The 25,393-nt window shown below is 41.4% G+C and overlaps 1 protein-coding gene across 7 annotated transcripts in view; it reads right to left on the bottom strand.

Moving 5' to 3' along the window:
* Positions 1-22,007, bottom strand: part of LOC311044373 (protein NLRC3-like) — a 22,255-nt gene extending 248 nt beyond the window's left edge. The window contains exons 1-12 of one of the 7 annotated variants that reach the window (XM_084055888.1): positions 21,941-22,007; positions 20,619-20,703; positions 20,365-20,478; positions 19,196-19,309; positions 17,222-17,335; positions 16,450-16,563; positions 12,755-12,852; positions 10,752-12,597; positions 7,501-7,668; positions 7,023-7,172; positions 6,236-6,288; positions 1-739 (exon numbers count right to left, since the gene is read on the bottom strand). The exon at positions 1-739 is cut by the window's left edge and continues 248 nt beyond it. In XM_084055888.1, coding sequence (XP_083912014.1) covers positions 207-739; positions 6,236-6,288; positions 7,023-7,172; positions 7,501-7,668; positions 10,752-12,597; positions 12,755-12,852; positions 16,450-16,563; positions 17,222-17,335; positions 19,196-19,309; positions 20,365-20,478; positions 20,619-20,689 — 3,375 coding nt within the window. In that variant the 5' untranslated portion in view covers positions 20,690-20,703; positions 21,941-22,007 and the 3' untranslated portion in view covers positions 1-206. The remainder of the gene's footprint in view (positions 740-6,235; positions 6,289-7,022; positions 7,173-7,500; positions 7,669-10,751; positions 12,598-12,754; positions 12,853-16,449; positions 16,564-17,221; positions 17,336-19,195; positions 19,310-20,364; positions 20,479-20,618; positions 20,704-21,940) is intronic. The other 6 variants (XM_084055890.1, XM_084055892.1, XM_084055891.1 and 3 more) reach the window with 6 other exon arrangements.
* Between the last annotated feature and the right edge of the window lie 3,386 nt (positions 22,008-25,393).

Genomic DNA, 25,393 nt, shown 5'->3' with positions numbered 1-25,393 from the left:
ATGTACTTTGTTACTTTCCACCACTGACACACACACACACACACACACACACACACACACACACACACACACACACACACACACACACACACACACACACACACACACACACACACACACACACACACACACACACACACACACACACACACACACACACACACATCCATAGTAACCCTATCGGTTGAGTCAACTCATCAGAGACATTATCTGTCCTCACAAAGACACACTGAGGAGGAGAAGGAGTAATCAAACATAAACCCAGGGTAGAGAGGTTCAGTGAATGAGGACTGGAAGGAGTAAAGGTGTGTCAGTGAGTCAGAGGACCCTCTATAAAAAGACACAGTCCCTGTAGGCCAGTCTAGATACACTGCTACTCTGTTAGAGTCAGAGGAACTGACAGGGAGGAAAGTCTGCCTACTATTGTGATAGACATAGTAATTGCCTCCACCACAGTACAGACACCAGGACTTGTCATTGAATCCAAGCCCACTACTATCTCCTCTCCTGTTGATCCCTCTGTAAGTCACTCCTATCATAACCACCCCACTCCACTCTACCTCCCAGTAAGAGCGTCCAGTCAGACCCTCTGTACACAGAACCTGTAACTTATCATCAAATCTGTCAGGATGATCAGGGTACGACTGAAGCTCCTCCCCCTTTGTCACCTTCCTGTTGTCCTCAGACAGACAGAGTTTTCTGTTAGCTGTGTTTGGGTCCAGTGTGAGAGGATGGAGATCTGATATATATGAGAGAGAGAGAGAGAGAGAGAGAGAGAGAGAGAGAGAGAGAGAGAGAGAGAGAGAGAGAGAGAGAGAGAGAGAGAGAGAGAGAGAGAGAGAGAGAGAGAGAGAGAGACACACAGACAGACAGACAGACAGACAGACAGACAGACAGACAGACAGACAGACAGACATTTCATTGGTTTAATATCCATAAAACCCACACAAACAAACAAAAAATAGCAGATCTACAAGCTCACAACGCTCTGCAAAGCGGCACCTTGTGAGCTTGCAGATCTGCTACTTTTGCTACTTTTGTGTGAAATTGTAGTATGATGAAGTAAGTATTAATACTAATGTAAAACTATAAAGTATAAATAAGGAGATAGGAGGTTTCTTCCTGACAATATGAGACAACAAACCAACATAAACAATACATGCCTCCATTAAAGGGATAGTTCACCCCCAAAATGACTTTTTTTTCTATGGATTAGTCACCCGGTAGGAGACACAAAGGACACTCTTTGTGTCTCCTACCAGAACCCACTGCTCGTCATCATATTATTGTCTTAGGAATGAGACAAAAACTAAAACGGATCCATGAATTCAAGTCTCCATGTGGTGACTAATCCATAGAAAATAACTTATGTTTTGGGTGAACTATCCCTTTAACCCTTTAAGACCAGGAACACATCTGTGTCGTTTTAGATTTTTAGATATAAACATTATTTATACTTTGGCTATTCAAAACATAGCAGATCTACAAGCTCATAGCGCGGCGAGTGCCGCGCTATGAGCTTGTAGATCTGCATTTATTTTTTATCATGAAATCATGATTTTTTATCATGATATATCTTTTTAAACTGCATTTTACCTCAAATCTTTGCTTCTGGGGGTCCCTGGAACAAAACTTTTTCATGTCAAGGACCCCCAAAATGATATGTATTTGGCCGCGGACCCCCATCTCAAAATATGTTGTTCCAGGGACCCCCAGAAGCAAAGATTAGCAAAAATAGCAGATCTACAAGCTCATAGCGCGGCACCGAGTGCCGCGCTATGAGCTTATAGATCTGCTATTTTTGAATAGCCCAAAGACATTTTAAAACTAGAAAAAGTGCTCCTTCAAAACGGGCCACTCCTGCAAACATTACATGTCAATGTTAACCAATCAGGATGGCATATGAAAAATCAAACAGATCCGTCTTGATCACATGACTATAGAGATCATGTGTACCGATTTGCGTGAAATTTGGATCAAATATGAAGGCTTAATATCAAAAAATGTGTTTTACATAAGTCTGCCTCCTGGTGGCGCTATAAAAGGCAAATGTGAAAAATGCAGGGCAAAGGTTTGTCCTTGGCCTCTAGAGAGTGTGCATACAAAGTTTTACACTGATCGGTGCAGTTATAGGTAAAAACACGAATCGGTCTGTTACAGCGCCACCATGAGGCTGATTTGAACATTTTCAAATGGTATTTCTTTCTCTGCCTAATGGGAATGTGTGTGCAAAATTTCACGGAAATTGCATTCTGTGTTCATGATTTGAGGCTTGCCAATCAGGATGGAATATGAAAAATCTGAAATGAGCCGTGTCTTTTAATGACTATAGAGATACTGTGTACCGATTTGGGGGATTTTTGGCCAAAATTTGTAGGAGTACTGTTCAAAAATGTGTTTTGCACAAATCGGCCTCCTGGTGGCGCTATAAAAGGCCCATGTGAAGAATTTGGAGCAGAGGTTCGGCTTTGGCATCCAGGGACTGTGTGTGCACAGTTTCGCTGCGATCAAGCCAACGGTGCCAGAGATTAGCTGTACACAGACAAGACAGAATGACACACACACACACGGATGGACGGACAGGGGGTAAAACATACTCTCTCGCCATGCCTTTCGGCCTGGCGGAGACAATGACACAGATGTGTTCCTGGTCTTAATGGGTTAAGCCTCTCTTACACCATGGGTTCCCAAAGTTTTCAGGCCGCGACCCCCCAAAATAATCATATTTGAACAGCTAGGGGACCCCCCAAAATAATCATATTTGAACATCTAGGGGACCCCCAAAATAATCATATTTGAACAGCTAGGGGACCCCCCAAAATAATTATATTTGAACAGCTAGGGCAGTGGTTCTCAAACTTCATGTCAAGGACTCCCACAATGATATGTATTTGGCCGCAGACCCCTATCTCAAATACGTTGTTCCAGGGACCCCCACTAGCAAAGATTTGAGTTAAAAAATGTTTCATAAATTTGTTGCACACATTTTCACGATTTTTCAAAAATAGCAGATCTACAAGCTCATAGCGCGGCACTCGGTGCCGCGCTATGAGCTTGTAGATATATTAACACATTTGGCTGGGGACCGCCTGGAACCCCCCCACGGACCCCTGGGGGTCCCCGGACCCCACTTTGAGAACCAATGAGCTAGGGGACCCTCAAAATAATCATATTTGAACAGCTAAGGGACCCCGCAAAATAATCATATTTGAACAGTGTTTGTGACATTGTGAGCTTTAAGATCGGCTATTCTCACAATGTTTGCCTCTTTCTTACGTAATATTTGACAATTTGTCCAACTTGGTATTAAAAAGGTCTTAAAAGTCATTCAATTGTAACTTTATAAATGTGCAGATACCCTGTATACATTTATACTGTATGTTGGTTTGTTTACTGTTGAGTGAGAAAACAATGTTGCACATTAAGATAATCATCTGAGGACCCCCCACAATTATTTGGGGACCGTCCTGACCCCCAGTCTGGGAACCACTGCTCTGCACTACAAGACTTTAGTCTAGAGTTGTGTAGTGTTCACTACAAGACTTTAGTCTAGAGTTGTGTAGTGTTCACTACAAGACTTTAGTCTAGAGTTGTGTAGTGTTCACTACAAGACTTTAGTCTAGAGTTGTGTAGTGTTCACTACAAGACTTTAGTCTAGAGTTGTGTAGTGTTCACTACAAGACTTTAGTCTAGAGTTGTGTAGTGTTCACTACAAGACTTTAGTCTAGAGTTGTGTAGTGTTCACTACAAGACTTTAGTCTAGAGTTGTGTAGTGTTCACTAGAAGATCACTAGAAGAGTTTGAAAATACTTTTTACATAATTCAGTCTTTAGATGTGAGACACATCTAAAGACAATTCACACATTTATCAAAGACTAGATCAATATTCCATCATTTCACATCATGTTCAAAATATTGTTGAGAAAAAAAAGAAGGAAAAATAAATAAATATATATATATATATATATATATATATATATATATATATATATATATATATATATATATATATATATATATATATATATATATATATATATATATAAATAAGAGTGTCATTCTGTTTTCAAATACATTTGAAAACACAACTCCCCCAAAGAATACCACTTGTACCCCAGCATCCCTATTTTGGGGACACGTCAACGACGTTGTGAGCTTGTAGATTGACTATTTTTGTTTAAGAGATTTGGCGTAGAGTGAAAAAAACGTACAGTTGCAATTCAGGTCCATTTTACTAGTAGCCAATAGAGCAGGGGTCTTCAACAGGGGGTCCAGGACCCCAAGGGGGTCCTCAGAGTTACTACAAGGGGGGCGCTAAATCTTTGTGTGATAGGAACTTTTATTTAATTATCCACTTGAACCCTAGTATACCTATTCTGGGGGGAACATTCACTGAAAATAGCAGATCTACAAGCTGACAACACGCCACTTTTTCGTAGTAGAGGTTTGTGAAAAGAGCAGACAAAGTACAGAGCCAAAGGTCAACTGTGTAAAAGGTAGGGTAAGAGATATTTTTAATTAAAAGGTTACAGCACTATATAAACACACACACACACACACACACACACACACACACACACACACACACACACACACACACACACAGTAGTAAAGGGGAGATGAATGGAACACTACACAGCAGCTACGGTAATATTTACCTTCATGTTATGTTAGAGACAGAGCAACTATTGGTTTACGTCATTGTACTCCAGTAATGAGTGTCCAACCCGGTCCAGACTTGTGAGAATATAAAACATGTTTGATATGATCAGAACAGAATCTGAGCCGTCATGTGGGCGTAAAGTCAGCCAAAACACCACCTTACATCAAACCATTGAGTAGCGACTGAGTGACAGGAGCGCGCCGCGACTCCTACTTATTTTATTAGGACTTGACTGTGACGTGAAATGGTTATAAAGTCAGCAGGTGTAAGACATTACACTACAAGACTGTTTGAAACACTAAAGTCTGACACACTCTCACACTAGAAGATTTACAATGATGAATGATGTGAGACACATCTAAAGACAATTCACTGATTTAACAAAGATTATTTCCCATCATGTTCAAAATACTGTATTACAGTGAGAACAGTGTCATGATACACATTGTTAACAAGTCATTATTTTTCATATCTTTTGAAAATACAAGCAACCACAATATTTAACTCCACTTAAACCCCAGCATCCCTATTCTGGGGGAGCAGTTAGACATTAAGTGTTTTTCTCATGGACAATTCCACACATGGCAGGCTCTCTAAACATTCAGTTTTTCCAAGATAAATATATATTTTATTTAAAGAAAGGTTTTCCCATCCAGACAATATGACAGAATAACTGTCTGCCTTTTCTTTTCTTCAAGTAGAAAAACAAACCTCATGTCACTCACTGTCTTTCAATTGTTTCCAAGACATTAATGAATCCTATGTCACTGCAAACACTAACTGCTAACCACAACAATTGGATAGGGTGACCATACGTCCTCTTTTACCCGGACATGTCCTCTTTTGGGGACCTGTCCGGCCAGTCCGGGGGGCGGGGGGGTTATAAACTCCATCGAATGTCCTTTTTTTTGTGTAAAAAATACATATCGGACCGGACCGTTGGCCTAGTGGTTCGGGCACCTCGGCTCTAATGTAGCCTGACAATGCGTCGCTGGTTCGAGTCCCGATCCCGACGGCCTTTGCTGCGTGTCACTTCCCATCTCTCTCTCCCCGTTTCCTGTCTACCTACTGTACTATCAATAAAGGCATAAAAAGACCCAAACATGCAGAATGTGTGGCAGGTAGGGAGACCTAGGAGTGTTTTGTAAACAAGCATCAGCTGGTGTTAAGGACCAGACCAAGAGCAGAGAAACCACCTGAATTCACTGGAAGGGGGTGCTCCTTCCATTCCGACATCTCGCCACTCCGACTAGTGGCTTCCGCGTGCGGTTAGGGTTAGGGTTAGGTATAGGGTTCGTTAACGTCGGAAAGGCGAAATGCACCCCACTGGAAGCTCTACTGAAGAGTTTTCAGGACAGCATCCAGGGAGGGAGGGGCCAACAGAGTATAAAACAGACAGACAGACACAGCACACACACACACACACACACACACACACACACACACACACACACACACACACACACACACACACACACACACACACACACACACACACACACACACACACAGACAGACAGACAGACAGACAGACAGACAGACAGACAGACAGACAGACAGACAGATACTCACATCTTTTAAGGAGTTGAGGATTTGTCCATTGTTCTCCTCCTCCATGTTTCACACTGTATGAAGTAGAACAACAATGCATCAATGTCTGACTGTCTAACACAACGTCTCCACTACCTGACACTACAGTGTTTCTGCTACCATTATCTTCACCAGGCAGCCCGTCTGGACAAACTTACTGCCACCTGGCTTGGAGGAGAGGAGTTAGAAACACTTCTTGTTTTTAGATTTATATAGAGTAATGTTATTTCTTCCCATGGTAATGACCAGCAGGCTGTGGTCATACAATGTTAAATTGAGGACATTCAAATGGAACTGCAGCAGTATGTGCTGGATGAGCAACTGTCATGAAATGAGTGAGAGGGGATTTTCTATGTCTTCTTCAGTTAGATCTGCTATTTGAGCTTGTAGGTCTGCTAGTTGCACTTGTACTATTTGATCCTGTATATCTGCTATTCTCACTGAATGGTTGTCAATTTTCTCAGAGCTTTCACATATTATGACATGCCTAGAAGAGGGATACTGACTCCTCTAAATAGTTTAAATTGATGCCAAACTACAGCTTACATGTATTATGCTAGATAGAATATACCTTTAATACAATTGTACGGTTCAATTAAAAGTGTATTTCTACATTGCAGTATTGATACTTTTACTTTCCACCACTGCAGAGAACTCCATATATGGGCATAAAACGGACCCCCCCCCCCTGCTGGCCTACCAGTCATTGGGACATGAAACAAGGGAATGGCTGCTCTAACCAACATGAACACAGTCCAAGTCTACTCACTTGAGAGTTTCCAATCCAGAGAAGTTCATCAGAACAGATTCCGGCAGAACGTTGAAGGTCAAGTCTAATTCTCTCAAATGAGAAGGATTAGAGCTGATAGCTGAGGCCAGAGCTTCACAGCTTCTCTCTGACAACCAGCAGTTCATCAGTCTAAATGAAACATAAAACACCAGGAGTTTGAATGTCAAAAGAAAGAAAGAAAGAAAGAAAGAAAGAAAGAAAGAAAGAAAGAAAGAAAGAAAGAAAGAAAGAAAGAAAGAAAGAAAGAAAAAATTAAGAAAGAAAGAAAGGGTGAATGTATCTCAATTGTAATTGTAACACGTACTGTAGTCACTGTAACTTATCATTATTCTAGTCAAAGTGTGTCACTATGATATAGACCTTATTCACACTCTACACATAAAGCATCACCACAACATCAATAGTATGATGACATAATAAATAAATGATGAAAATAATTAATATAAATGAATCAGACCGTAGAGTTTCCAGTCTACAATGAGGATTCTTCAGTGCATCACACAGCAGATCCAGGTCCAGCCCATAGTTATAACTTAAGTCCAGGTGTCTTAGATGGGATGGATTAGAACTGAGAGCTGAAGCCACAACTTCAATGTGTTCCTTCTGGAGCTCACAGCCAACAAGTCTGTAATGACAGATTAATGTAAAATCAGAAATGATCAAAACAGATCAGCCAAGTTCACTGTCAAGGAAGTTAACCCATTAAGACCGGGAACACATCTGTGTAACCACTTAAAACATTATTTTATACATTGGCTATTCTAAAATAGCACAGAGTGCCGCGCTATATGAGCTTGTAGATCTGCTATTTTTAAAAAAATCTTGAATTTGTTTGCAAATCTTTGAATATAAATGTTTTAAAGCGAACATTTGTAACTCAAATCTTGGCTTCTGGGGGGGTCCCTGGAACAACACATTTTGAGAAGGGGGTCCGCGGCCGAATACATATAATTTTGGGAGTCCTTGACATGAAAAAGCTTTGAGAACCACTGATATTATAGCAACATACGTTTTTCAAAAAAAATGTTAGGATTTAGAAGACATTTGTAGAATCCCCCAGAAGCAAAGATTTGAGTTACAAAAATTACTTTTTAAAAATAAAATACTGTATATATATTCAAAGATTTGCACACATGTTCACGATTTTTCAAAACATAGCAGATCTACAAGCTCATAGCGCGGTCCGTCCGTGCGTGTGTGTGTCCGTCCTTCTGTCTGTTAACAGCTAATCTCCGCCACTGTTGGCCCGGTCGCTGTGAAACTGCACACACACACACTCCCTCTATGCCACAGCAGAACCTCTACAAGCTCGAGCTTGTAGATCTGCTATTTTTTGGGAAAATCGTGAAAATGTGTGGAAATCTTTGAATATCTATTTTTTAAAGCGAACATTTGTAACTGTCAAATGTCTTGATTTTTCTGATAAAAGGATTGTTTCTATATCAGTGGTTCTCAAACTTTTTCACGTCAAAATGATATGAATTTAGCCGCGGACCCCCATCTCAAAATATATTGTTCCGGGGACCCCCACCAGAAGAAAGAGTTAAACATGTTTGCTTTAAAAAATATATATATATTCAAAGATTTGCACAAATTGTCCATGATTTTTCAAAAATAGCAGATCTACAAGCTCATAGCGTGGCACTCGGTGCCGCGCTACGAGCTTGTAGATCTGCTATTTTTGAATAGCCAAAGAAAATGACAGAGTAGTTCTCTGTATGTTCTCTATGTAGTTCTCCAGACATTAACAGGATGTCAGTAAGAACAGGGAACCAGAGAACAGAGAAGTGGAAGACAGATGGAAAGTTCTCTCTGTAAACTACAGCAAGGGTTCACTAACTTTTCAGGTCGCGACCCCCCAAAGAAAAAAAATATTAGAAACGGGGACCCCCCACCCTGACAAGCACTTGGAATTGTAGTAGTTGAGGATTTACATTTAGTTTGACTTGGTTCCACAGATATACTGTGAGAATAGCCGATCTACAAGCTAACGTGCGAGGCGTTGTTGTAGATCAGCTATTTTCACCATGTTTGCCTCTTTCTTCTGTAATATTTGACAATTTGGCCAATTTGGTATTAAAAGTCCTTACATTGTCACTTTATAAATGTGCAGATACCCTGTATACACTTATACTGTATGTTGGTTTGTTTACTGTTGAGTGAGAAAACAATGTTGCATATTAAGATAATCATCTGAGGACCCCCCAAAATAATTTGTGGACCCCCCTGGGGGAACCACTGTATAGCAAGCAGCTTGCATTGATGTATAAAGTAACTTGGTAATTGGTCATTAAAGTGAGTAAACCTAAGTAATGACCATAAGCTCATTGTTTCAAAGAGCATCCTCTGTACACCTTCACTAATGCTCTCCTTGGTTTGACTGTTGCTACACCTGTCAACCTTTCACTGCCACCATGACACACACTGGCATGTCAATCACTGTCAACTGTTTCAATGAGACAATCTAAAGGAATTCTACAAGTCACTGACACACACACACACACACACACACACACACACACACACACACACACACACACACACACACACACACACACACACACACACACACACACACACACACACACACACACACACACACACACACACCTGTGCTTGCAGGAACAGAGTGAGGTAAACGGAGGGCATGTGCACAGTTGCACTGGTGTAAAGTAACTAAGTACATGTACTCAAGTACTGTTCTTAAGTACAATGTTGAGGTATTTTTTTTTTACTTTTTACTCCACTACAATTATTTTAAAACTTTAGTTACTAGTTACTTTGTAGATTTTGATTATTATTACAAAAAAATACATTAACCCCTTCAGCCCTATATACATTTCGTCTATTGGAAAATAGCCGATCTACAAGCTCACAATGTGTCGCGATGCTTGTGTGGAACACACTTTTGTACTTTTACTTTAGTATTTTTTTAATTCTGGACTTTTACTTAAAACTGAGTATTTATATATTGCAGTATTGACACTTTTACTTAAGTAAAAGATGTGAGTACTTTTTCCACCACTGCATAGTTGTCTTGTGTTGTGTCTGTTTAAAATGTTGAGGTACTTTTACTTACAGGAGTATTTCCAATTTGTTATACTTTACTTCTACTCCACTACACCTCAGAATCAAATATTGCACTTTTACTCTACTACAATTTTTTGATAATATTAGTTACTAGTGACTTTGTAGATTTTGATTATTATTACAAAACATTACCTTTTTCAGCCCTATACACATTTCAGCCATTTGAAAATAGCCGATCTACAAGCTCACAACATCTACCGATCTACACTTGTAGATCGGCTATTTTCTATGTGCGTGTGTGTGTGTGTGTGTGTGTGTGTGTGTGTGTGTGTCTGTGTGTCTGTGTGTGTGTGTGTGTGTGTGTGTGTGTGTGTGTGTGTGTGTGTGTGTGTGTGTGTGTGTGTGTGTGTGTGTGTGTGTGTGTCTGTGTGTCTGTGTGTGTGTGTGTGTGTGTGTGTGTGTGTGCGTGTGTGTGTGTGTGTGTGTCTGTGTGTGTGTCTGTGTGTGTGTGTGTGTGTGTGTGTGTGTGTGTGTGTGTGTGTGTGTGTGTGTGTGTGTGTGTGTGTGTGTGTGTACGCACACAGTATTAGTATTTAGTATATATATTCATTTGAATGAATACATGTAGTATATAAGTGAAAGGTGTTCTAACATGTTGTTATTCACATGACTACTAACCTGGCTGTTGTGCAGTTCCTCACAGCTGGGATCAGCCTATCTCGCCCATACACGTCTGTGTTGTATTTGTTCAGGTCCAACACCTCCAGAACCTTCTCTGACATCTGCAGCATGGTGGCCAGAGCTGAACACTGGGTCTGAGAGAGTTCCTTCCCTGATCTGCTCTCTGACTCCAGGTATTGTTCAATCCCCTGACTTACTGAGGGGTCGTTCATCTCCATCAGACAGTGGAAGATGTTGATACATCTGTCAGGAGAGGAATTGGGATTCATCTCCTTCAGGTTGTTGATGGCTTTCTGGATCTCCTCTGGACTGTTCTCTGTCTGACCCAGCAGGCCTCCTAACAGACTCTGGTTGGACTCCAGTGAGAGACCATGAAGGAAGCGGACAAACAGGTCCAGGTGTCCATTCTCACTCTGCAGGGATTCTTTCATAGCAGCCTTCAGGAAGTCAGAGAGGGAACTGTCACTGTTGTAATCATCATCTTCCAGGAATGTCTTCAGGACCTCCATGTTCCTCTGTGTGAAACAGTGGAACAGGTAGACTGCAGCCAGAAACTCCTGGATGCTCAGATGAACAAAGCTGTAGACTGTTTTCTGGAAGAGCACACTCTCTCTCTTGAAGATCTCTGTGCACACTCCTGAGTACAGCGAAGCTTCTTTCACATCAAGACCACACTCTTCCAGGTCTTCTTGGTAGAACATGATGCTACTTTTCTGCAGATGTTCAAACGCCAGCCTGCCCAGCTTTAGAAGGACTTGCCTGTCCATCTCCATTATCGGCTGTTTGTTCGCCTTTTTTCTCTTTTCTCTGATTCTCTCTCTTTTGTTTCTTTTCTTTTTCTTTTCCTCGTGTGTCTCATCATACTTCTGCTTCTTCCTGTTTGTCTGGACCCACAGGAAGTGGCTGTACATCTGAGTCAGGGTCTTGGGCAGCTGTCCTGTCTCGTCTGTCTTCACCATGTCCTCCAGAACGGTAGCAGTGATACAACAGAAGACTGGGATGTGACACATGATGTGGATGCTCTTTGATGTCTTCATGTGTGAGATGATTCTGCTGGCCAGCTTCTCATCACTGAATCTCTTCATGAAGAACTCCTCCTTCTGGGGGTCTGTGAACCCTCGTACTTCTGTCACCATGTCAACACATGCAGGAGGGATCTGATTGGCTGCTGCAGGTCTGGTAGTTATCCAGATGACAGCCAATGGGAGCAGATTCCCTTCGATGAGATTCGTCAACAGCCCATCCACTGATGATGTCACTGTGACATCAGAAATGATGTCATTGCTGTGGAAGTTCAGTGAAAACCTGCTTTCATCTAGACCATCAAAGATGAAGCCAACCTTCCAGACAGCGAGCTGCTCTGCTGTGACCTTCTTTAATGTTGGGTGGAAAACATGGATCAGTGTGAGAAGACTGTGCTGCTCATCTCTGACCAAGTTCAGCTCCCGGAATGAAAAGGGAAACAGGAGAATGACATCTTGGTTTTCCAAACCCTTTGCCCAGTCCAGAGTGAACTTACGCACAGAGAATGTTTTTCCAATGCCAGCGATGCCTTTGGTCAGAACTCTTCTGATGGGTGTCTCTCTGCCAAGGAGGAGGGGTTTAAAGATGTCACAGCAGTTGATTGGTTTGTCATGGAGGGTCTTCTTCTTGGAAAGTGTCTCTATCTGCCACACCTCATGTTGGTTATTAACCCCTTCACTCTCTCCCACTGTGACGTAGAGCTCTGTGTAGATGTCAGTGAGGGAGGTTCCTGTCTCTTCAGTGATGTGTTCTGTCACACAATCAAGACTGTTCAAACTGATCTTATAATCCTTTAAATGCTCCTGCACACTGACGTCTGCTATGAGAAGACAATGAAGACATTTTAAACATTCAGCTTCATTTATAACTTTACATTCTTACAGCTGTGTACTGAAATTATCAATGTGTTGAATCGTCCTTTAGGAATGAATAAACAGCCAGGAAAATAGTATTGTATACATTATGTCCAGTCTTACTTTGTCCACTGCTGGTTTGACCGGATGGCTTCAGTCCAGGTGTGGTTGTGAATGTCTCTCCTGAACACCTGGACTGCTCAGTCACAACACAACTCTCTCTGTGGACATGAACAACATTTATTAGGACAATATTATTGATTGAAATAAGGATATTTCTGTACTGTTTGCTGTTGGTAAGTATACAGTATACAGACATTTTAAGTCCCCCTGTTTGTTCTTTTCATTGCTTTTTGTTAGAATTCTGCCCAATTATTGACCGTTTGTGTTTGTGGACATAGAGAGAGATAGTAGAGAAGTAGTAGTTAGTGTGGTCACAGTAGTAACTTGATTTATTTATTCAGAGATGTCTCCTCTCTACAGAGCTCTAGCTCACTAGTGGGTCAGGATCCATGTTTGGTTCACGGACCAAATGTTATGGGTCGCAAGTTAATATCCTATTTTTAAAATATATCTTTTTTCAAAAGATTTAAAACGTTTAAACAAAAACAATACTTTTCATCAATAAAAAACAATGTCAACATGTTTCTAAAGTATTTCATAAATAAAACCAGAAAATGAAATAATACAAAACATAATAATAATCTACAAGCTTGCGACGTGACGCAACGCGATGCATTGTGAGCTTGTAGATCTGCTATTTTCACTAGTTTGGGTTCCGGGGAAACGTCTAATTTCTCTTTTGGATCTTGAGCTAAAAGGTTTGGGAACCACTGGTCTGAATGACAGGTGAACTACCAGCTCCTCTCTGGAGGAACCACTGGTCTAGTTGACAGGTGAACTACCAGCTCCTCTCTGGAGGAACCACTGGTCTAGTTGACAGGTGAACTACCAGCTCCTCTCTGGAGGAACCACTGGTCTAGATGACAGGTGAACTACCAGCTCCTCTCTGGAGGAACCACTGGTCTAGATGACAGGTGAACTACCAGCTCCTCTCTGGAGGAACCACTGGTCTAGTTGACAGGTGAACTACCAGCTCCTCTCTGGAGGAACCACTGGTCTGACTGACAGGTGAACTACCAACTCCTCTCTGGAGGAAAGATGGTTGAGGTTCCTTTCAAGGATTCTCTTGCTCTGACTTTAGACTTAGAGTCCTGGTAACCTAGGTTATGATACATAGAGGCTAACAAAATCCACCCACAAAAACTGTGGGAGGCACTAAAACAATTAGGCTGCAATGGAAAAATTCAGACAAAATCTACAAACATTTGCCTTATTTCAAGTGGCTCGCTCACTACCGACAAGCAATTGGTAGCGGACTGTTTTAACAGTTTCTTCACCACAGTTGCAACCCAGTTGGTAAGCAAACTCCCTCAGCATTCAGGTCTGTATGGCCCCGACCACATTCAAGCTCACTATGAGAAACTAGGGGCTAAAAAGGATTCTTTCTCTTTCAAACCTGTTTTGACTGTTGATGTGCAAAAAAAACTCCTCGCCCTACAGCCAAACAAGGCCACCGGCCTTGACAACATCCCCACCAGATTCCTCAGAGACGCAGCGGTCTCCATTGCTCCCTTAGTAGCCCATATTACAAACTTATCCATAAGTCAGTGTCATGTCCCACAAGAATTCAAGTTGGCAAGAGTAATCCCTCTATTTAAAAAAGGAAGCAAACTAGATCCTGGCAACTATAGGCCTGTTTCCATCCTTTGTTCCATCTCAAAGGTTATAGAGCGATCAATCCAAGAACAAATCAACAGCTACCTCAGCGAGCGTAAACTGTTGTTTGAATTCCAATCGGGCTTCAGAACATCCCACTCCACTGACACATGCCTACTGTACTTGACCGATCACATCAAACGTGAGGTAGACTCGGGCAAATACTGCGGCATGGTCATGCTGGACCTCCAAAAGGCATTTGACACTGTAAACCACGAAATTCTACTTGATAAGCTGAGGGCGATTGGTTTTGATTGCACATCACTAAATTGGATGAGATCTTACTTGGAGGGTAGAGAACAAGTGGTTGACATCAACGGAACCATGTCCTCATCCCTCCCGGTGAGCTGCGGGGTTCCTCAAGGCAGCATTCTAGGGCCGTTACTGTTTCTTCTATACATTAACGACATGAATGCTGCCTGTAACTGCAAACTGTTCCTGTTCGCTGATGACTCGGCACTCCTGATTTCGGGTGAGGACAAGTTGCAAGTCGAGGAAGCTCTCAGCTCTGAACTCTCAAAAATCCGTACCTGGCTTACCGATAACAAACTGTCACTACACCTTGGGAAAACCGAATCCATCCTATTTGGGACCAAAGATTCCCTCAGTAAGATGAAGGTAAATTACTTCATGGTCAAAGTCGATGACACAATCATCACTAGCAAAGAAGAGATTACCTATTTGGGATGTATTCTTGACAAACACCTGACAGGTGAAAGCATGGCAACAAAGGTGTTCAAAGGAGTAAACCAGAGAACCAGATTTATGGGCAGAGTTTCCTCTTTTGTCAACCCTCAGGCACTCAGGACCCTCTCAAGGGCCCTGATTCAGCCCCTTTTTGACTATGCTAGCTCCTCTTGGTACTCCAACACCTCAGTGTCACTGAAGACTAAGCTTCAAACCTCCCAAAACAAACTGATTCGACTACTTCTCGGACTGGGGCCCATGACCCACCTCTCTCCCACTCACTTTGCCAGCCTAGGCTGGCTCAGGGTGGAAGACAGGGTTATACAATTAAAAATGGGACTGGTCTTCAAAATTGTAAATGCAGATTTGCCCGAAATGCCCCCTATACCTATATATCTGTATAAGTACCTCGAAAAAGTTAGTGACACCCACAGTCACAAAACTAGAGGGAGCGTAAACAACAATCTGGTAACACCCACCCATAAAACAAACATGGGCAAATTCTCCTTCTATAGCACTGCCACCAAGGAATGGAATAGTCTAAACCCATCCCTCAAAATGCAGTTCACTGGGCTCATTCAAAACAGCCCTAAAAACTCATCTTTCTGGAGGCCTAAAGAGGAGCTAGTACCAGTTTCCCTGTAAACAGACGACCCCCCCCTCCCCCTTTTTTTGTACATACTTTTTATTTTATTTTGCTAATGTTTTTTTTGTATATATTTCATTATTTTCTCATGCCTTTTTTGTATATAATGGTATATATATATATTTTTTTTTCCCTCTGTATTCTTATGTTGATTTTTGAACTGTTTGGTTGCTACTATATATGTCTATGAAATTAATTCAAGGACCCCAATGGAAACAAGCCCGCAAGGACTTTTTTGGCCAGACCTTTTAGACAAAAGCATTATAAATGTAACTGTGTTGTTTTACATTCCTTTGCCTAATAAAAAAAATCAATCAATCAATCAGGCAAAGTAACATTCTCTGCTCATTCTGATAGCTTGTGTGGAAGACAACCTGAGTTGAATCACTGAATCACATATCACTACAGACAGTGAGATACTCTCTGGCGCTCCCTATAGGCCTAGGGCGCCATCTAGAGGGGGGCGCCGAAATTATGTAATTGGTGGTGTGGTATTCTGAAATGAATGATGACACTTGGGGGAGGAGGGGGGGTCCATGGTGATCTTCCATAGAAGGGATTGGAATGCCATTGTGTTGGCTTGGAGGCGGTCAGCAGGGCCACCGTGGCTCTGCGACGCTGTCAATCACAGGACACCTGGCTTGATATTTTGAGGGCAAAAGGAAGGCCAAAAATGGGGGGAGTTCACAGAGATCAGTGATCTTACTTTGTGTCTGGAGGTCCAGGTTCATTACTGAAGTCAGGAGGTATTCCTTTAGACCGGTCACTCTGCATAGACACACAGCTGGGTGTTGGAGACTCTGGTCTGTGGTAAACACTTCTGGAATAAAAACAAAAGTTTATTCAATTATCATACACTGACCATGATGAGCGTTGATGCATTACTGTAGGGTGTACAATAGAACATCATTATTCTATTATAATAGACTAGGTGTAACTAGCGGGATTTCTGCTTGTATAGTGAATGAGTGAGTGAGTGAGTGAGTTTTGACACAGTTCTATCTAGTGGAGCCTGACTCATAATCATTGAAGTGGACAAACCTTTATTTGGTATTAAATCACCTCTAGGTAGAACATAGACAATGTATTATACAATATTGAAGGATGATGTCATAGGTAAAACAGTCAACATATTGTCTCTCTAAACTCCTCACATATTTCACTTCTGTCTAAACTTAAACTATGACCTTTTAGGTCACATTGAGACAACATTAGAGAGAATAATAGGCTAAAAGGACATTAGTTATCTACCAATGAATCAGTCTGTAAATCTTGAATCAAATTAAATCTATCTCATGTACTTTGGACAGTGTGATGAGTTTATTAATAACTGGAAATAAACTATATTAAAACAATCATAACCTGTTCATACAAAACTAAAGTATTAAGAGCCAGAACATTATAAACCTCATGATCTGTGCTCAGTAGAGTTTGATAACTAAATCATGTGTTGTTTTCTGTGTGTTTTACATTCTGACCTGTGATCAGTAGAGTGGTGTTCATCTTTGAAGGTAATAGGTCTACCCATGGACCAGTCACTCTTCATGGAGACACAGCTGGGTACAGGAGACCCTGATCTGTGCTGATCAACCCTGATAGAAATAGAGGATGAACATTATTTACTTCATTTATATTCAATCATACAATCCATGTGGAATCCACACACACTTCTAGTCAAACATCTCTTATATGAACTCTCTACTCTGAAGTATAAAACACTTCAACGTCCACAGGGAACATTTCAGAAGTGCAGCGATCGTGGTGCATTTCATTGTAGCACTCTCTCGCAGTGACACATTTCATTGTAGCACTCTCTCACAGTGACACATTTCATTGTAGCACTCTCTCGCAGTGACACATTTCATTGTAGCACTCTCGCAGTGACACATTTCATTGTAGCACTCTAAAGCTTCCTTTATCTCGGTGTTGTTTTTCTCCACGCTGAACGCTGTTTAATAGATACTGCGACTACTGAAAAAATGGAATGTCGCCGATTGAAAATGTCTTCTCTGGGCCACTCACACAGCTACCCTGTGTGTCTACACACAGTTTAACTCACACAGCTACCCTGTGTGTCTACACACAGTTTAACTCACACAGCTACCCTGTGTGTCTACACACAGTTTAACTCACACAGCTACCCTGTGTGTCTACAAACAGTTTAACTCACACAGCTACCCTGTGTGTCTACAAACAGTTTAACTCACACAGCTACCCTGTGTGTCTACAAACAGTTTAACTCACACAGCTACCCTGTGTGTCTACAAACAGTTTAACGCGCCATCATAAGGTATTTAGCGAGGTCTGTGGCGAGGTGAAAAAAACAAAAAAACAACAATAAATCGCTGGCACTAGTGAGTACATTATGATATTAAACTCTGGCATGGAATGTGTTAATGACGAACATTAATTAACATGGTTCATTTGATGTCCTTTGTACATGTTTTAGAGACAACTGTTAAAAAGCAATGGTGAACTATGAATGGTTGTTGAATAAATAAATAAATAAATACACATTTGAAAAAACTCATTAGAGAATCAGACCCCAGAATTCAACCTTTCTAGTTCTTCTGTTCATTTTCAGTCCAGAAACCTTGAATCATAAATAAATCTATCTCATGTCACGTGTCCTTTAGACAATATGATTAGTTTATTAATGACTGAAAATAAAGGTTATTAACACTGTCATAACATATTCATGCTACAAAACTAAATCAAAAGACCACTTCAACCATTTCCATCATATCTTCATATAACTGGTGTTCACTAATGATCATTATAATATTAAATATTATATTATCTTCATATAACTGGTCCTCACTAATGCTCATAAGATGACACCATGTCTTTGTATCAGGGCTGTGTAGAGTTCAGAAACGTGCCTACCAGTGACATCATCGGTAGGCAGGTTTCAAATGATTAGATGATACAAAAACAATGGCTTATATTTAATTCTGATTATTTAATAACATCTGGGTGAACATTCAGCAAAAGTAACAGATCTACAAGCTCACACCATGACGTGTTGTGAGCTTGTAGATCGTCTATTTTCGGCAAAGTGATTTGGTGTAGAGGGGAAAGTATAGAGTTTATGTTAAACATTAAATCAGGTTTAAATAAAGGAAGCCAGTACTTGAGTAGTATTTTCACTAGATACTTTTACTTCTACTTAAGTCATTATTATATATTTTAAAGTAACAATACATTTACTTGAGTAATATGTTCAATGGATAATTTTACTTCTATTCAAGTCATCATCATTTTAAAGTAACAATATTTTTTACTTGAGTACAGTTTAGGGCTACTCTATGTCCGAGACAACCTAAGAATGACTGAATCAAAGATCACTACAGCTGACAGTGAGATCCTCTACTACTGTCTACATCTGTGAGCAAATACAAGACATTATTTGTGTCTTTCCAGATGAAGTTCACAGAGATCAGTGATCTTACTTTGTGTCTGGAGGTCCAGGTTCATTACTGAAGTCAGGAGGCATTCCTTTAGACGTGTCACTCTGCATAGACACACAGCTGGGTGTTGGAGACTCTGGTCTGTGGTAAACACTTCTGGAATCATAATTAAGAAAAGAGTGTATTCAATTATCATACACTGACCATGATGTGTGTTGATACATTACTGTAGGGTTGACAATAGCAGATCATTATTTTATAATAGACTAGTTGTGTTGATACATTGTAAATTGACTACTATTTTCTTCTCTCTCTACCAACGCATGCTGCAGCCTGCTGCTCTGTCTGTGAGTAACCTTGCATCACCAGTCTTTCCACCTCAGAGGAAAGCCTGGTCTGCGTTACTAAAGACCCATGTGATCCGGTCTAGGCCACGCCTACTGAAAAAAAGAAAAGAAAAAAGAATCCTCTTTCCGGATTCTGCCCATCCGGTTGTGCGGTGTCGCTTTGTTTTGGTTCCCCAATCCCTATTTAAATGGAATAGAATTTCCCCGTGGGATAATACAGACGCTAAATAGTCTCCGGATAGTGCACGCACATTTACATTTAAAAAATAAGCTAAACTATGCCTCATCAAGGGTTTTATTAGGACGGACCTATTTTGGGGTGAGACGTCTTTCCGGTTCTGCCCATCCGGCCACTTTTTTTTTTTTTTACTTCCGCTCCCGACCGGATCATAGACACGAAAAGATATGCTGCCCAGGCTAGTCTGTGAGAGACGGCAGGCAGAGTGTGTGTGAAGGAGGGGGGAGGGAGGGGCCACAGCTGACTCTCTTAAAGAGACAGAGACAGGCAGACAGGCTGCTCAGTCAGTAGTAAGTACATTATTATTGCGTCATCAATATCAGTGAAAATAATTTTACGATTTTCATACGTTACCAATATAATCTGCATCCATAATTATAGGTGTGGCATTTGAAAGAAAATAGCAGATCTACAAGCTCACAAAGCATCGTGATACAAGGTATTTTCAGCTTGTAGATCTGCTATTTTTGCTACTTTTAACTACCACACTATTAAAACCATAATAACCTGTTTATACTACAAAACTAAAGTATTAAGAGCCAGAACATTATATACCTCATGATCTGTGCTCAGTACAGTTTGATAACAACTAAATCATGTGTTTTCTGTGTGTTTTACATTCTGACCTGTGATCAGTAGAGAGGTGTTCATCTTTGAAGTTAATAGGTTTATCCATGGACCAGCCACTCTTCATGGAGACACAGCTGGGTACAGGAGACCCTGATCTGTGCTGATCAACCCTGATAGAAAGAGAGGATGAACATTATTTACTTTATTTATATTCAATCATTACAATCCATGTGGAATCCATCAGTCTCTATTGACAGACTGGACTGATACACCATGATGATGATGATGATGATGATGATGATGATCATACCTTTCATGTTCTTCACACAGGGCGCTTTTAGAGGCCACGCCCCCTTCCTCTCTCTCCACAGACTCACTCATGGTAGAGCAGATACCTTTACACACACACACACACACACACACACACACACACACACACACACACACACACACACACACACACACACACACACACACACACACACACACACACACACACACACAGTTTTGTATAGTCGTTCTAAAAAAGTAAACATTCATGAAGTGTTTTCATACAGTTATGAGTTGCTGTAGATTCATTGTTATCAATACAACAATGCATTGACATAAAGAGAAAAAGAGAAAAGTGAGAATCTTACTCTCTCTGCTCTTTACATACCTTAATAAAATGATGTAGAGTTTATGTCTGCTCAGTGAGAATCTGACTCTCTCTGCTCTTTACATACATTAATAAAATGATGTAGAGTGTACATGGTGAAATAATGTGTGTTCATGAGCTGCTCCAGCGGCTCCATCCACTGCAATGTATTTCAACAAACTTCCGGTGTGAGTTTTTCCACACATGAGATATCTAGAGAACGAACAGAATGAATGTCCTTTCCTTTCAAAAGCTTCCTTTAGACAAGACAGGAAACACAAGGGCCTTGTGTCTGGCTCACACACTTAAAACAAGCCTTTTGTCTCTGCCTTATGTGAAGCATAAGGCCTTTTCAATTCATTCCCTATGGAAGTCACATGGTTTGATAAAACTGACTTGCCTTAGGGGAGGGAGGGGGGTAAAACCAGAGAGCGGCGAAGCAAGTCAGCTCTCTCTCTCTCTCTCTCTCTCTCTCTCTGATCATCAAGCGCACGGCGAGTCGTAATGTGACGCAGGGTTGTGAGCTTGTAGATCTGTTGTTTTCAATAAGGTCTTGACACATTTTGAAAGATCTTAGTACTTTTACTTTAGCACTGTAAATACATTTGTACTTTTACTCAAGTATAATTTTAAATCCAGGTCTTGTATACTTGTTACAAAGTTGCTACTAAAGTACAAACTAACTGTCAAGGAGTTATTTATAAACATTTAGGATAATCTCAACAATGATTAACATCTCTAACTTCCTGTAAACAGTCAAGGTCTCACGCCTTCAAAGCCTCACAGATCTACAAGCTCACAACGTGTCACGCTGCAACACGTTGTGAGCTTGTAGATCTGCTATTTTCACAGAAAGTCCACCAAAGAACAGTGAAGCTAGGTGGTTAAAGTTTAGAAAACCAGATTAGATTAGTTCTAGTATGAGAATAATGACTCTACATTAACTTTTAGATCATAGAGGGAATAAAACTAGTATATGTTATTAAAACACTTACCCTACATTAAACTGTATGTGTTGGTTCTTCTACGTTGCTGTCTGTGTCAAAATGGAAGCTGAACAAAGAGTGTTTACAGTCATACTGTTTCTTATAAAGGGAGGAACCTTTAATATCACTTCCTACAACAGTAAGGAACAATCCTGGTCTTATGCTGCCATCTACTGGTTACTGTGTGGTACTACAGTAGCCTATGCGCTGTACTGTTTGTTTAATCACAACCACTTTTCTACTAAACACACACACACACACACACACACACACACACACACACACACACACACACACACACACACACACACACACACCACTGACAGCCTCACAATGTGTCACAACAACAGGTGTGGAAAAAGTACTCAACTTTTTTACTTGAGTAAAAGTATCAATACTGCAATATAGAAATACTCTGTTACAAGTCAACGTCCAGAATGAAACATTTACTTGAGTAAAAGTACAAAAGTATTGGTAACAAAATGCACTTGAAGTACCAAAAGTAGAGAGTACTAATTTTGCAGAATGTCCTGTTTCACAAGTTTCAAAGGTATAAAAAATGTTTTGAAAATAGCAGATCTACAAGCTCACAACTGTTTTGAATGAGCCCAGCGAAATGCATTTTTTGAGGGATGGGGTTAGACTATTCCATACCTTGGTGGCTGTGCTATAGAAGGAGAATTTGCCCATGTTTGTTTTATGGGTGGGTGGTACCAGATTGTTGTTTACGCTCCCTCTAGTTTCGTGACTGTGGGTGTCACTAACCTTTTCGAGGTATTTATACAGATATGCGGGTATAGGGGGCATTTCGGGCAAATCTGCATTTACAATTTTGAAGACCAGTCCCATTTTTGGTTGTTTAACCCTGTCTTCCCCCCTGAGCCAGCCTAGGCTGGCAAAGTGAGTGGGAGAGAGGTGGGTCATGGGCCCCAGTTAGGGTTGCCAACCGTCCCGTATTAGCCGGGACGCCCCGTATTTGAGCCAAAAGGGGCGTGTCCCGTACGGGACTTTGTTTGTCCCCGACTCCGGTGTAAAGGGAACAATAAAAAATATATTTCTGTTTGCGCACACTGCAGTGTGTCTGGCTGCGTGTTTGTGTGCTGTATGCGAAGGGCGCTAGGACCGCTCAGTTGACAGGGCAGGCACAGTGCTCGCACGCGTGCTTGTGTGTGTGTGAGATTTTCTCTGGTGGGAACGGCATCATTGTTTGTGTAGCATGTCAGCCTGTTCCCAACCCTAACCCTAACACCGAAATAAAGCAACAAAAAAAGTAACTTTATCCGCGGGAAACCCGAAATAAATCGCGCGCGCGCACAAGGGACCCATGCACGCCCGCTGCGCACGCGTGCATGTGTCCCGTTTCACCAGTTCTGGATGTTGGCAACCCTAGCCCCAGTCCGAGAATTAGTCGAATCAGTTTGTTTTGGGAGGTTTGAAGCTTAGTCTTCAGTGACACTGAGGTGTTGGAGTACCAAGAGGAGCTAGCATAGTCAAAAAGGGTCTGAATCAGGGCCCCTGAGAGGGTCCTGAGGGCCTGGGGGTTGACAAAAGAGCAAACTCTGCCCATGAATCTGGTTCTCTGGTTTACTCCTTTGACCATCTTTGTTGCCATGCTTTCACCTGTCAGGTATTTGTCAAGAATACATCCCAAATAGGTAATCTCTTCTTTGCTAGTGATGATTGTGTCATCGACTTTGACCTTGAAGTCATTTACCTTCATCTTACTGAGGGAATGTTTGGTCCCAAAGAGAATGGTTTCAGTTTTCCCAAGGTGTAGTGACAGTTTGTTATCGGTAAGCCAGGTACGGATTTTTGAGAGTTCAGAGCTGAGAGCTTCCTCAACTTGCAACTTGTCCTCACCCGAGATCAGGAGTGCCGAGTCATCAGCGAACAGGAACAGTTTGCAGTTACAGGCAGCATTCATGTCGTTAATGTATAGAAGAAACAGTAACGGCCCTAGAATGCTGCCTTGAGGAAGCCATATTAATGTTGTTTGATCTGCGTGTGCTATAACAACACCAGACCATTTTGTTTAATTAATCCAGAACATAAGCAGAGTGCTGTAATTTCTCTATAACCAGCAATGTGTGAGTGATAATTCTGTGTACCAAATAAAATTTTACTCCAAGGCAACCTTGCTCTTCCATGGGCAGAGAGTGACCTATAAATAATGTAACGGGTGTTTTAGGGATAAGGCTGGTGTTTTACACAGGAACGCCCCTTGCACTGGGTTTGGCCACTTCGGCCCAAGATAGAGCCCAAAGACAGACAGACAGACAGACAGACAGACAGACAGACAGACAGACAGACAGACAGACAGACAGACAGACAGACAGACAGACAGACAGACAGACAGACAGACAGACAGACAGACAGACACACACACACACACACACACACACACACACACACACACACGCCCCTACTTCCAAGCCCAACTGCGTACAATCTTTGTCAACCTAGTAGGGTAGTAGTTTACGTGAATGACAGATTATGATACCACATCACCATGAATGGAATACGTTTGTACCGATCTCCCGGTGGCCATGAAAAGATTCTCCCGAAAATGCTCTCGCATAAGCGCTCGTAAATTTTGAAAATAGCAGATCTACAAGCTCACAACGCGTATTGACAGACAGACAGACAGACAGACAGTATACCCTCATACCTGTCTAACAGGTATGACAGAAGGCTGCTGACAGAAGGCTGCTGTAGAGGAGGGAGAGACAATTAGCTTGAGCAGGAGGAGGAGGTGGCCATGACTTGGAGAGAGTTGGAGGGAGGATGGAGAGCATGGGAGGTGGAGGAGTGGGCGTGGGGGGGGTTGAGTCCACTTGACAGTCAGTGGGCCGGGATCATCCCAGGAAATGAGACACTTGTGATGCCATGATGAAAGTAAAAGTGAAAAAACAAACACACTAGGGAACAGAAAACATGTTGATACATCTGTGACACAACACCTTAAAATGTGACAATGATTATTCATGAATGATGATCTGGGAATCATCTGATGTAGAAACACTTTATGTCTGTTGGGACAGAGTCCTCAATACCCTCATACCTGTCTAACTACTTATCAATAGAATTGGTATTTAAGACAGTTAAAGACACAGTACCCTTAATACCCTCATACCTGTATAACTACTTATCAATAGAATTGGTATTTAAGACAGTTAAAGACACAGTACCCTCAATACCTAAAAAACCTATCTTCATGAAAGATTCAAGATGGCCGCAGCGTGAGTGGACATGCTTGAGCTCACTCTGCTAAATTTTTGATTCAGAAGCTCTGATTACATACTTTTGCGTTGTAAGATCTTGCACACACCAACAGCTTTATTATATACATTACTCAGTCACAAGAACTGTTCAGATTTGTGATCTGTTAAACCAACAAACGACCGACAACAATGGCTGGAGTGCCTGGAGGCCAAATCTCACTCCAAACTTTGTGGGATGCGA

The sequence above is a fragment of the Gymnoscopelus microlampas genome, assembly GCF_963454915.1.
Source record: "Gymnoscopelus microlampas genome assembly, chromosome: 4".
NCBI classification, from domain to species: Eukaryota; Metazoa; Chordata; class Actinopteri; order Myctophiformes; family Myctophidae; genus Gymnoscopelus; species Gymnoscopelus microlampas.
The sequence above is the reverse complement of the archived record's forward strand: the minus strand, read 5'-3'. Positions and strand labels throughout refer to the sequence as shown.